Here is a 13,889-nt window from a genome sequence, read left to right on the forward strand (position 1 = left end):
GATACGTGTATTTAGTGCATATTGACGCTTTGACGCTGCGTTTAGTACATTGACGGTGGAGCCGGGGTCTGGGGGGCTTAAGCTTTTACCCTGAGATGCCTTTGTACCACAAGTCAAGCTTTTGTAAAACGTTTAGTGTACTAAGCCGGTATGTATGTATGAATGTATCAAGTTAAAAAACGCCGGAAATATTGTTGTTATGACTAAAAATAAGTGTTATTTTACACTCCATCGAGTTTGAAATATTGACGTGCACAATGCTGAAAATAGCATTTCCGGGCCTCTAGATTTCAAAATATTCTGGGGACATGCCCCCAGACCCCCCTAGAGGCTCGCGCCTTCGGCGCTCGTATTTAATAACCCTCTAATAAATATTCCTGTCAATACGAACACCCTTCCTAAAACCTCAGCTACGCGCCTGGTACATCTGGTTATAAGCCCCCCGGATATAAACCCCCCTCTGCTGGATGGCAGTACTTAACAGGGTTAAATGTTGCTTTATTTTGACTTTTTAGCTTTAAAACGTATTTCGATCAATACTACTGTGGCTCATTTCGAAACATTTTTTTTATTCCGCTTATAAGCCCTCCCGGATATAAGCTCCTCCGCTTACTGTATAAGCCCACCCAAAACCCCTTACGAAGTTAACGGCGTGTTCGCCAGCCAAAATTCAGCCAGCTGAGCAATGTCCTCTTTCTCAGCCCGCAATTTTCGCCGGCAGCCTTCGCTTAGCAACAACCCTGGGCTTGATCTCTGACCGTTTGATTCTAAGTACAGTACGCAAATCATTAGGCTACTGCATCCGCCATAAATGAAGGGAAGTGAATTTAAAATGTTTGGTGAATTTATAGTATACAGCTTTTTCTTTGTTCAAAGTTAACTATGCTTTGTTAGTTAGAACATATAAGTCGAGCACAATGTTGTAACATGCACCGTAGTGCATGATTATCTTTATTACTCTCAGCAAACTTGACCAGTTATGCTCTTTACTATTGCACCGTGTATCAAGGTTTTGAATCCATGTAATAATATAATATTTTGCTTTTTGCAGGTTCCACTTGTAATAATAATTATCATTGTCATCCTCACCATCATCAATATTCTAGTCATCTTCGGCATCATCATCTTCATTATCATCAAAGTTTAATGTTTATACACATCTAAGAGCCATCCTCTAAATATGACCATTTTCATGTACATGACACTTTAATGCAATTTACCTTATAGGTTTTGAAGGTGCATTATTTGGATAACCAGACTGGCTTGCTTGTCCAAGAGGTATGTCAGTGTTAAAAAACTTAAATTTAATAATTGTCTGTTTACCTGGGGCAACTAAAAATTTAAGCTAGGCCTTAGGCAGAAATTAGAAGTTGATTGATTATGATAGCCTTCCTTTATATCTTTAATAGAAAATTAATTTCATGCTTGTTGGCCTTGATGAATATGTTTTGGACCAAGATGTCACACAAAGCAAATTAATATTTATGTTACTGAATTTAACAGTTGAAAGTTGTGTTGAAGAAACTTGTTTACATTCACTTCAAGGGCTCAATCAGGAGTTTATTCGGGGCAGTGGTTAATTTACTGTTGTTTATTACATTTGTCAAAATTCTGTTCTTCACTGTAATTGGCAAAGCCACTTTGCAGGCAATCAAAGCATTGCCTTGATTATTTTGGAACAAACAGTTTACAAAGACATGGTGAAGCAAATCACAGCACATTTCCCCCGAGGGCTTCGCTAGTATAATTTTATCATAATGTGAGAAAACCACCAGCCCTGTTTTGTGGCCAGGATCTTTTGGAGCTGTCTCCTTCACCCCAAGCATCAATCCTTGATCATAAGTAAAGGTTTGTCATGGGCGTGAAACTTCTAATAGTTGTGGGACAGATGTAGAGTTTTAACTCCTTCCCATCAAGCCCCATGCATTCTGTTTTCCCAAATGTAGAGGTCTCTCGCTGATCGGGAAACATAAATTCTTCATGAAGTGTGGCTGAAGGCTGTGCATAGTGACTTACAAAAAAGATTTTGTCTGTCAAGAGCTTAGCCATAGAGGGTGGTATTTTCTGTTGTAGCTTAACCTAAAATGGACTTTGAGGAAGTCTATATACTTGATGACCAACTGTCATTTTTTCTTTGAAAATTTTTTTATTTCACCACGATTCTAGCTCGACAAGAAATTGCTGAACTAGATTTGTACACACCAGGCTACTTCCCCTGTTGCGTTACAACTCTACCTGATCCCCACACCTCCAAGATAATTAAGAGGCTCCGACTGAGAATATGAAGAATCGTTGGACAGGCTGGGGAAATCGAAAATCTTGAAACTTTGCCTGAATAACACCTTTGGGGAACTATGTTCGAAAATATTATTCTCATCTTCTAGGAATTTATGATTTTCGAGAAATTAAGAAAAAACGAAAATAACGGTTTTTGGCTCATTAAATATGCAAAAAATATGCGTAAAAATGGCAAAGTTCTCGATATTCCTATAAGAGCAATTTTCAATGCTTTAAATCGAAATAAACTTAGAATAATAGCTTGACCTTTCTTCTTTCAGGCAACATAAACTTTCATTTTTTTCCGGCTATTTTGAGGTATCCTTCGCCTTTTAAAATATTGCTTTATCAAGCACTTCGGGAAAGGGCAAAAATTTAGAAACTTTGGAGGCCAAAAAAGCACCTTGATATGTCCGATATGGAGTCGAAATAAACACTGTGCAAAAGCTCAATGTCTCTTCTGTTATAATATTAAATAAAAAATCTGGGTACTCAAGATTCACACAAATGAGAAACGAAAGTTTACGACCTCCTCGTGCCTAATTTGCATAAATGCAATTTTTGAATTCGTCCTCCGCTAAGTGATCTGGTCCGCTAAATTTACATTTGGAAGCTATGATTTGCACAAAGAAAGCAAGTTTAAACTTTATTTGATTTTGTTGACGTCTTATGCCTATCAACAGGTTATATAGACGCGAAGAAAGAAGAAAAAATAGTAAAATCATCGACTGAGCTCATTGCGTGACCTGCGTCACGTTATGAATTTTCTTGTCAATAATTGAATTAAAAAGATCGGAGGAAAGATTTGTTTGTTAGGCTTGTTAGGACTCTTACATTTCAAATTTAAGATTAAAGATTAAGATAATATCATTCACTTTAATACCTGAAATTGGGAATGATTTGTATATTTTATTTACTCGCGTAACTTACGTCAAAAATATAAATCGTGTAGGGTTATTATTAATTTGGAAGTTTACTTTTTACGAACATAAACGTACATAATTATTCAAACTATGATGGACATATATCGCTGTTAGCTTCCGTTCAGTTGTCATTAATGGAAATAAAATACGAAAAGTTTCTCATCTTGTTTTAAAACAGCTATATAAAAGGTTTCGATCGTGCAAAATCCATTCATTCATTCAGATGTACATCACAATATTAGATTAAAGAGACCGAACATGTACACAGCGACAGGACCCGGCGCCAGGACATTTAACACAAAGCACGAAATTATTCGGCTGAAATTTAAAAATAGAATGACCCTTTACAGTTGTGCCTCTCTTGTTGGTGGGGCTTGGAGTCCAAGCCCAGAAAATCCAGAATTTGTCCAGTTTGTAAATTACCATGCAAAAGCACACTTCAAATTTTGTTACATCTTGTCTGACAGAAACTGAAAGCATCGATAGCGAAGGAAAATTGTTAGTTGCCCGTGCAGGTAAGGTGAAATATTCGGTATATAACTGCCAGAACGAATATCTGGCATCACTGGCTGAAAACCAACGTCTGTCACTTAATTCCTTCGCAAAAGTGTTAGTCTACAGAACGAGTGGTTTAGCGCGGCGCGAAGGATCAAGCGGATAAACAACTGTACCACTTAGCAATCGCGTGCGCGCTCTTGTGTTTGCACTCGCCTGCTCGCACGTTTACATACGCTTTCTATCCCTTGAGCAACACCGCTTGTTCTGAAGGCTAGTAGGGTAAGGTCAACTGTCATTTTATAACTTAAAACCAAAAGCGATTTTCACAATATTAAAGAAAGTGTTATAACTTAAAAGTCTAGGAAATACTATAGTAATCATGTAAGCTATTCAGTTCATTAAATTTTTACTTGGAAGTTGTTACTGTGGGCTTAAAACAAAATTAAGTAACAGAAAGTTAATGCTTATGTGATCTAGCTCAAAAAAGCATACCCGTCTCTTGTAAAACAGAGTAGGGTTGCTTGCAGTTCCGCGATCGTCCCTGAGTAAAAGAAGGCTTATGGCTCGCAATTTCCATTGGTATAGAACATCTTGCTCTCCAGTCCGCCAGCGAAAGAGCGTGTTCTTGTATTTATGGCAAACTGTCATATGTTCTTGGCATTCTTGCGCTACAAAAATCCTAAGGTATTGGATAGTTAAGCTTGTATTAATTCAGATACCCATACATAAAAGTGGTTCAAAGAAAAAAAAAAATTTAACTTACCTGCACGGGCAACTAACAATTTTCGTTCGCTATTACGATGCTTTCAGTTTCTGTCAGACAAGCTGTAACAAAATTTGAAGTGTGCTTTTGCATGGTAATTTACAAACTGGACAAATTCTGGATTTTCTGGGCTTGGACTCCAAGCCCCACCAACAAGAGAGGCACAACTGTAAAGGGTCATTCTATTTTTAAATTTCAGCCGAATAATTTCGTGCTTTGTGTTAAATGTCCTGACGCCGGGTCCTGTCGCTGTGTACATGTTCGGTCTCTTTAATCTAATTTTGTGATGTACATCTGAATGAATGAATGGATTTTGCACGATCGAAACCTTTTATATAGCTGTTTTAAAACAAGATGAGAAACTTTTCGTATTTTATTTCCATTAATGACAACTGAACGGAAGCTAACAGCGATATATGTCCATCATAGTTTGAATAATTATGTACGTTTATGTTCGTAAAAAGTAAACTTCCAAATTAATAATAACTACACGATTTATTTTTTTGACGTAAGTTACGCGAGTAAATAAAATATACAAATCATTCCCAATTTCAGGTATTAAAGTGAATGATATTATCTTAATCTTTAATCTTAAATTTGAAATGTAAGAGTCCTAACAAGCCTAACAAACAAATCTTTCCTCCGATCTTTTTAATTCAATTATTGACAAGAAAATTCATAACGTGACGCAGGTCACGCAATGAGCTCAGTCGATGATTTTACTATTTTTTCTTCTTTCTTCGCGTCTATATAACCTGTTGATAGGCATAAGACGTCAACAAAATCAAATAAAGTTTAAACTTGCTTTCTTTGTGCAAATCATAGCTTCCAAATGTAAATTTAGCGGACCAGATCACTAAGCGGAGGACGAATTCAAAAATTGCATTTATGCAAATTAGGCACGAGGAGGTCGTAAACTTTCGTTTCTCATTTGTGTGAATCTTGAGTACCCAGATTTTTTATTTAATATTATAACAGAAGAGACATTGAGCTTTTGCACAGTGTTTAGTTTGACTCCATATCGGACATATCAAGGTGCTTTTTTGGCCTCCAAAGTTTCTAAATTTTTGCCCTTTCCCGAAGTGCTTGATAAAGCAATATTTTAAAAGGCGAAGGAAACCTCAAAATAGCCGGAAAAAAATGAAAGTTTATGTTGCCTGAAAGAAGAAAGGTCAAGCTATTATTCTAAGTTTATTTCGATTTAAAGCATTGAAAATTGCTCTTATAGGAATATCGAGAACTTTGCCATTTTTACGCATATTTTTTGCATATTTAATGAGCCAAAAACCGTTATTTTCGTTTTTTCTTAATTTCTCGAAAACCATAAATTCCTAGAAGATGAGAATAATATTTTCGAACATAGTTCCCCAAAGGTGTTATTCAGGCAAAGTTTCAAGATTTTCGATTTCCCCAGCCTGTCCAACGATTCTTCATATTCTCAGTCGGAGCCTCTTAATCCCTGCACTTCTAGCTTTGTGCCGACCTGCGAGTCACATCTTACTTATCTAGATAGTCACTCAAGTGGGCAATATTCCTACTGTACTTAATAATGTGTAACCATGTGTCCTCAGGCATTGCATCGGTCTACATGTACATGTATCTAACGAAGCAAAAAGTGGCCTATTTGTAGGAAGAGTTTACTTTATACTCAGACTTTATAAAATTATTTATTATTGCAGATTCTAAAGATTGTTGTGTAGCTGGAATAGGTAAATACAGTGATTACTTTCCTGAAAACAGAAATGTGTGAAATCACTTGTAACATTTTTTATGACTTTTATAGCTTACAAACCTTGAAAATCAGTATATTGAAAGAATACCCTTTCCGTAGCTGAAATGAAGCAGGGGGAAGCAGGGGGTGGACCATCTTCTGTGTTGTATTCTTCCACTTTGGGGAAAGGTCATTGAATTTTGCAAAAGGTCATGAAAATCTTAGATGTTGTCAAAGTCAGTGAAAAGTCAGGAAATTTAAGACGGATTCCGCTGAAAGTTTGAGCAATGAGTGCGAAAATTAAGTACCAAAAATCTACTCATAGGAAGAAAACATTTTGTATACTATTTAAAATATCTTATCGAAATTCATTTGTCCAAGTAACCCCGTAATTAAATTCGAAAGCATTCTCGAGAAAATTAAAGTCAAACCTCGTAAAAGTGTTTAAAACGCGCGCCATTTTGTTTTGAACTGGCGTGAAACGTCCGTTTTAACTGAAATATTGTCAATTTCAAATTCATTTTTCTCTTGCGGGGTCAGCTTGTGTGCTAAATTTTTGGCAGGATTTTGTTAGCTGTACTTAAACTGCTACCATGCTAAGAGATCTTTTTGGTAACTTTATTATTGCCTGTATTGCTCGAATGTTGGGCGGAAACCATCTTAAATTTTTTGACTCACAAGTTTTCCAGGAGATTACAAAATTAATACATTTTTTTTTTTCGGAAAAGTATTGTGTAAATTTGTGTTGGTCAGTGGTTTTAATTGTCTTTTTTTCCTTATTCACCTAATGCAATGTCAGTGAAAATTGTTTAGAGGTCAGGGGAAAGTCAGGGAACCCTGATAACAGTTAATGCAACAAACCTAAAGAAATGCAAGTCAGTACATGAGTATATTATTGTCATAAAAGAATAGTGGTGAAATAGGAAAAAGACTAGACTAATGAAGATTGCATATGATTGTTCTTTTAAGGGACTATAGAAGAAGAAAACAAGGATGATGACGATGGAGATGGTGAGTACAATTTCACACTGTCTTGAGAACCACAGTACTGTAAAAACTAGACGTTATTTTGAGTCAACTTTTCCTTAAAAACAAAGTGAAAATTACTAATCAAGGTTTTTTTTAGTGAGCATTGTAATAATATTAACTGTGACTACATTTTCAAGAACCTTAATTACACAGACCTCCGTTATCCTGACTTTTTGATTATCTGGACTTTTCCTGTGGTCCCATTTTTTAATGAAAACTAATAAGTTGTGATGAAGATCTGAAGCTATCGTGTGTTTTACATGCATTTGAAAGTGTAATTAAAACATAACTGTATTGCTTTCGCATAGTAAAAAGAGCACTAGCACATACAGTTAGTGACAAAATGTATCATATTAAAATCAAATATGATTTGCTTAGACTTCGGCACTTCTTTCCATTTATGGAAAACTATGTTATTCAAGTGGAAGCAAACAAAATGGCGATCTGTTTTCATGAAGTCAGTATAAACTAAGAAAGCTGCACGGTTGAACAAACAAGAAAACTTCCCACTTGCTTTATTCACCATTTCTAAAACAACTTAAAGTGAAATGAATAGTCAAGCAAATTTTGACGTGAATTTTAAGATACAGAAAAAAATTTATCTTCAGAATTGTTTCATCAATTAACTGCTGAGACCATGGAAAACGCCACAAAAGCCAACTATATGTACAGTAAATGCCATGAACAACGCACAGTAAGAGTTGTTCAGTATTTTCAGTTCACCGTTTTTTGTAAAATGTTTTGAATGAAATAAATACTAGTTATGCAACGCTTTCGAGTGGTATACTATGGAATATCCCACGAGTCACTTGTATTTTCTCGGTATACACACGAGCCTTTAGGCGAGTGTGTATACCAAGAAAATACAAGTGACAAGTGGGATATTCCATAGTATACCACGAGAAAGTGTTGTGTAACTATTTTATACCATGCTTTAGAAAATACGCTTACTAAATTTCGTCGAGAATACAATTCGCAGCGCATGATGGGAAGGTTGGGTTGAATACCGTCGAATATATAACGCCTTTCCTGTATTCTGATTGGCTGTATTTTCTATGGCATGGTATAAATCACTGTATACATGTACTATTTTAATGCGTTTGTTTTTACACAAAGAGTTGTATAAATTTACTTTGAAAAACTTGTATGTCATGTGTTGTTAAAAAAGTGGGTCATTGTCCTATTTTATTCGGGTTTGGTTTTTGTCTCCTTATTATTCGGATTTTTGATTATTTGGACCCTCGATTTTCTGGGCTATTTGCCTCAGTCCCCACAAATCCAGTTAATTGAGGTTCGACTGTACAAAAAAAAAAAATTATGAACATGATTGTCATTCTACACACAAATAAAAAAATCCATTTCACCATTATTATATAGGTTCTTGTGAGAAACTAAACAAGCTACATATAGTTTTTACATGTAACTATATCTTTGTTGGCCTGATTGCAGGTTAACTGTTGTTATGCCAAAAGCCCCTTCTTACATGCTTTGCCTATTTTTGTCATATTATGAATCATCTGTTTTATTGATTCCTTAAGCAGAACCTGTGAGAAAAAGGCGCAAAGGGGCAGGTAAAACTGATTTGTTATTTTGCATAAATAGATTACTTAATGGTTTTATATATATATATATGATTATTTGAAATGAAAATGCAGGTGAAATGAGGAATATCGTTGAAAAATAACTGAACTTCATGATAATTACACTAACTGTTTTTCCAGTAATCCATTCATAAGCCCTATCAAAAGTTTTTGAATTAAAGGAGAAGTTCACTCTAGAATGGCCATTTATTTTCTTTATGCCAATAAAAAGTGTACACAAACATATGCCATTCTCCAAAATTTCAGCCTCCAACGTTCGCTATAACCCTACGAAATCTTTCCCAAAACTCGACAACTGAACGCCGCCATCTTGGAGCTGGTAATGTATGCGTGACGTCAAAGAGCTCAGCCTGAAGTTTGGCGGGAATATTTTAATAGTCAAAAGTCCTTGTTTTTTTGTATTTCTTGGAGCTCTGTTTGAGCAAAATGGAGATGCACAAACAGGCATTTTGACAAACAAAACCCAATACGAAGAAACGATGAGTTTCGAGTATTTAAATTTCCCCGCCAAACTTCAGTCTGAGCTCTTTGACGTCACGCATACATTACCAGCTCCAAGATGGCGGCGTTCAGTTGTCGAGTTTTGGGAAAGATTTCGTAGTGTTATAGCGCACGTTGGAGGCTGAAATTTTGGCGAATAACATTTCTTTGTATAAACTTTTTATTGGCGTAGAGAAAATAAATGGCCATTCTGGAGTGAACTTCTCCTTTAAAGAAAGGCAATTTAAAGAAAGTCTTGTTAAATTAAGTGTCACAAATTTTATTGTAACATGTATGAAGACTCAGGACAAAAATTTGTATATGTTGACATCATGGCTTAAAGGGTTAATACTTACACATCATCAATTTTTCCAGATATATGGAAACCAGTAGGGTGAATTTGTGTGTTCTGTGCAGGGGTTAAAGGGTGAAGCTTCAGTCAAATAGGGTTCAGCATTGTTGCTTGTTGCCTAGGGCTGGCCAAATACATGCAACATGTTCCAAGGAACAGTAAGCTGCCAACAAGCTACGGTAATTTTCCTGCATCCCACCTCTATACTTTAATAATTTCTCTTTTTTTGGTGGGTGGTGCAAAACATTTAACCTGATACAATTCCTGTAGAAGATGCCTTTTACCCTTTTTTATGATGGATTGACATTATTGACTATTTGACTGAAAAGCCAATCAAAATTACACTACAATTGCAAGAAGGCCAGAAGTATGTGTGTTGCGAGGTGCCCATTATTCATTAAATGTCACTTTTTTGTTAATGTACACGTTTCTTTGCTGTGTAAGCAAAGGAGCAAAGAGGAAGTATTTTTTCTCAGAGTGTTATTTCTTGAAAAACAGAATGAAGATTAGTAGTTACATGTAGTATTTCTATTGAGAATGCAGTGATGCTTTTATAGAAGGCGAAACTGCATAGTGTAAATGATTAAATATTTTTATTTTGTGTTAAGAAGGTGATTCTCCGGGCAGTAGTGCTGCAGAAGAAGGCAGTGGATCAAAGGACTTCTCACCTGGCAAGAATACAGGCGTTTCATTTACATCACAAGCCATAGCAACTTGTATAGCATTTTCTTTTGTTTATCATAGTCGCCACCCTAATTTAACTTTAATACCTACAATATTAACTAGCAATGAGGGTTTTGTGGTGTTCCTTTACGATTCCGAGAAGGATGTTTTCCTAAAGTGTGGTTTGCCTTGGAAGCAAAAGTACTTGTTAGTTTTGTGGGCTGTATTAAACCACAAGTTATTTCTCAACTCGGCAAAGGTGAATGTAAACTTGACATTTGGATATCATAAGAATAACGGAAGGTATACTTTAAAGAATGTAGCACCCCAAGATATGAGGTATATGGTTGAACATCTGCAACGCCCTGTCTCGTCATTTCAACAGCTTTTACATGCCGACACTGTAGATTTAAGAAGTGGTGAATGGAAACTGTTTTAAATAGCAAATTTGTCTATTTACTCAGCTTGAACTGGAATATTCTGTTACTTTTCAGTAGCAATTTTGAAGTTTCAAGCTTGTCAGTGGTACCAGTGTCTGAGGCACGGCCTGGGGCTAGTTGAAGGGGGTCTTATTGCTTATTACCATAGCACCTGTTAAGGCATCTGCATACAGTACTGCTATACTAAACACCAAGTGTGACATATTGCTCCTTGTAAATAGCTGGTTTCATAAAAAAAAATTCTGAAGTAAAACAATTTCCAAAACTTTTCTTTGAAACAACCTCGTTCCCAGGGTCTCTGTCTCCCACTTATTATTTTTAAATGAGTAGGAAATTAAGAAATAAAGACCAGATGTATGATAACATGGTTTGATTTCTTTGCGCATTATCAAAAGTTGCCAGTCATCCAAGCATCAATAAAACTTTTAAAGTGATTCAGTCGGGTTTCTTGCAGCCAGGAAGCAAATATTGTTGCCCACTTGGCTAGACTGCAACACATTTACATCATGAACAATGTTTCCAAGTTTACCGATAATTTTATTAACCTATTGACGCCTGGAGGTTTTTAGCGCGCACCCACCCTAAACACCTGGCTCTTTTACGGCATTTAATACAAGCCATTGGCGCCTGTGCCGCCCGCAATGTTCGTAAGCGGTGACGAAAAAGTCCTCAAACAACAAACACATTTAGTCGTCCATAAAAACACCTCCAAACGGTAACACGGTTAACTCTAAACGGCATAATCCTCGAAAACAAAATGACCTGTAAAAATGCTAAGCCGTGACCTACATATTAAATACAACACATACCCACATTTCACATAGTGTGTTCTAAAGAAGAAGCAGTTCCAGAGATATATAGGATTGGATCTCTTAGTACACTTCTTGCAAGAAGAAGAATTAAAAGAAACTGTGAAATTATGGAGAGATTCCAAGTCTGAAGTGATGTAGGTAACACAGTTAAAATAGAGAAGGTACAATAATAATACTAAGGACCGTTTAAGAAATACCTGTAACTAACCATACGTGAAGGCAGCCGTTAAAAAAATTACCTGACGAAGAACAGATAACCGAAGAGACGACATCCCAATTGTGGCAAGTGACTGGTAGGAAATTGTTAAAACAGTGGATAAAGTATTATAGAAAGCTGACGTTTATGGAATCGTATTTGACGAATTAAAGTTTAAACTTAGCTAAGAACAGATTATCTTTTGGGTTATCGTTTTAACCTGCGAGGCCTGTAACCAGGGATCGAAGAAACTTATGCTCTCGAAGAACTAATAACCAATATATTAAGCAAGGACGCAATACAATTCTTCAAATAAACGTTAACCATCATAATGAGAGGGGAAGATATCAAAAATGAGGAATTATCAGGAAGTCTATTCCAACAATCCACCAAGAGCTTGCAACTGTTGCACTTTAAAAACCCTACACTGACGAATGTGGAAAAGAGCTGAGAAAGATGCTTTGTGGGTGAAGTGATCAATTCTCTATCGATCTCAGTACTTGAGCGCTTAGCTCCACGACAAAAACTACCATCTGCTGTTAAATATGAAGCCTGAAACAAGGTTAAAACCACAAATTCAATCATGCAGCTGGTCGTGAAAACGCAGAATGTGGAATTGGAATTGAAATATAAGCTACAGAAAGAAGAAAGCTCCAAAGCTAATTCTTTTGATTTCTTGTCCAGACATCCACTGTCAAACACTGTGAACTACGACCTAGAGACGATATTGATGGCATAATGCACTTTTGTTATTTTAAACTAAACGCGACACTTTTAATTTGACAAACATGTTTCGGCAGATCAATCTGCCATCCTCAGTGTGATAGAACATAGTTACAAGATGATACTTTTTTCAATAGTGAGGGAAAATTATTATAATAATTCAGTGATAATTAGCAATGAGGAATTAAACAGAAAGTTTTAAATTAACATGATGAACTTGTGCGTTAAGTGTTGGTTTTTCCCATCGGATGTGGAGCGCTTCTTTAATCTTACGTGTAAACTTTGAAGAGGCCTGATCGATGATATCAAAATTGGTCAGCAAGAAGGGATGTCCACTAAGCAAAAATCGTTAAAACTGCCCACAAGTTAGAACAGAACATCTTATACCAGCGAAGACAAATCAGATACTCACAGGAATGTACTTATAGTCATGTCATTAAAACGTGTTCTACTTTTGTGGAGTAAAAAAAAAATTAAGAAGGGCCTACTACTTCGGTCGTCTGCAAGCAGCTCCCAATTATCTGGGTCAATGCCTGCGAGTTTTAGGTCGCGCTTGCAGACAGGACCGGGCGGCCTACAGGACGGCGTCCTGTGGCCAGCTTGCCGCACACGACATCATTTGGTATACGACCGTCCTTCATTCAGCAGATATGTCCAGGATTGAACGTTTATTACATGCACGTCCCTTATGATAAGCATCACTAAGTGTCATCAGAATGAACGGGTAAAAAGAAATTGGTAAAAAGTCACCATGTCAAATAACCCAACAAAATATCAAGTACTAATCAAACAATACTTGCGTTTAGTCCTGGACATAAATCATTCGGTGGAGAGACGCGGTGGACCTCATCAGAAATGATAAAATTGGCAGATAGCACAACTATCATCATATTCTGGTCTCATCAGGAAGATGTAGTACTATACGCTGGGGCGTCGCTTTAAAGTTCACATCAGAGGCGCGCGAGGTCATGATATCCTGGGAACCCATAAACTGTAGGATTAACACTGCCAGGTTCAGGACCAGACAGAAGAAGATAACTGCACTTATATTCCAGAGCTGTGCTCCAACGAACGAGGAAGCTGAGGAGGACAAGTATTATTCTTCCACGTTATTAGCGAGACAGTCAACAAAGTGAAGTCATCTTAATGGGCGATCTTAAATAAAAAGAGAAATGTGGGCGAACAAAGATTGGGGCAAGATGATCTCAAACGGTGAGCATTTTGCAGTCTTTTTCACCCATTCCAACCTTGTAATCGGTGGCGACTGAAAGCCTATTTCCGCACAAAACAGTCCACAAAGCAACACGGATATTACCCAACCACATCACAGAGAATAAAATCGATCGACCGTATAGGCATCTTACATAAGCCTAGACAATCCCTTCTGGACGTACGGGTCAAAAGAGGTTCAGACGTAAGAC

The 13,889-nt window shown here is 36.7% G+C and overlaps 1 protein-coding gene across 1 annotated transcript; it reads left to right on the plus strand.

Moving 5' to 3' along the window:
- Nucleotides 1–882: 882 nt before the first annotated feature.
- LOC144629652 (uncharacterized) lies at nucleotides 883–11,160 on the plus strand. Its single transcript, XM_078487884.1, has 6 exons — nucleotides 883–889; nucleotides 1,258–1,278; nucleotides 6,141–6,170; nucleotides 7,142–7,183; nucleotides 8,740–8,772; nucleotides 10,246–11,160. The coding sequence occupies exons 1-6, from the start codon at nucleotides 883–885 to the stop codon at nucleotides 10,734–10,736; spliced, it is 624 nt and encodes a 207-aa protein (XP_078344010.1). The 3' UTR covers nucleotides 10,737–11,160.
- The last annotated feature ends 2,729 nt before the right edge of the window (nucleotides 11,161–13,889 follow it).

Source organism: Oculina patagonica, chromosome 11 (genome assembly GCF_052425735.1).
Source record: "Oculina patagonica isolate OP01 chromosome 11, crgOcupat, whole genome shotgun sequence".
NCBI classification, from domain to species: domain Eukaryota; kingdom Metazoa; phylum Cnidaria; class Anthozoa; order Scleractinia; family Oculinidae; genus Oculina; species Oculina patagonica.

What these genes read in the sequence shown, in the direction of transcription:
- LOC144629652 (XM_078487884.1), top strand. An exon ending in CTGGCTTGCTTGTCCAAGAG is followed by an intron (nt 1,279 to 6,140) that starts GTATGTCAGTGT and finishes TTATTATTGCAG; the next exon opens with ATTCTAAAGATTGTTGTGTA. An exon ending in TTGTTGTGTAGCTGGAATAG is followed by an intron (nt 6,171 to 7,141) that starts GTAAATACAGTG and finishes TGTTCTTTTAAG; the next exon opens with GGACTATAGAAGAAGAAAAC.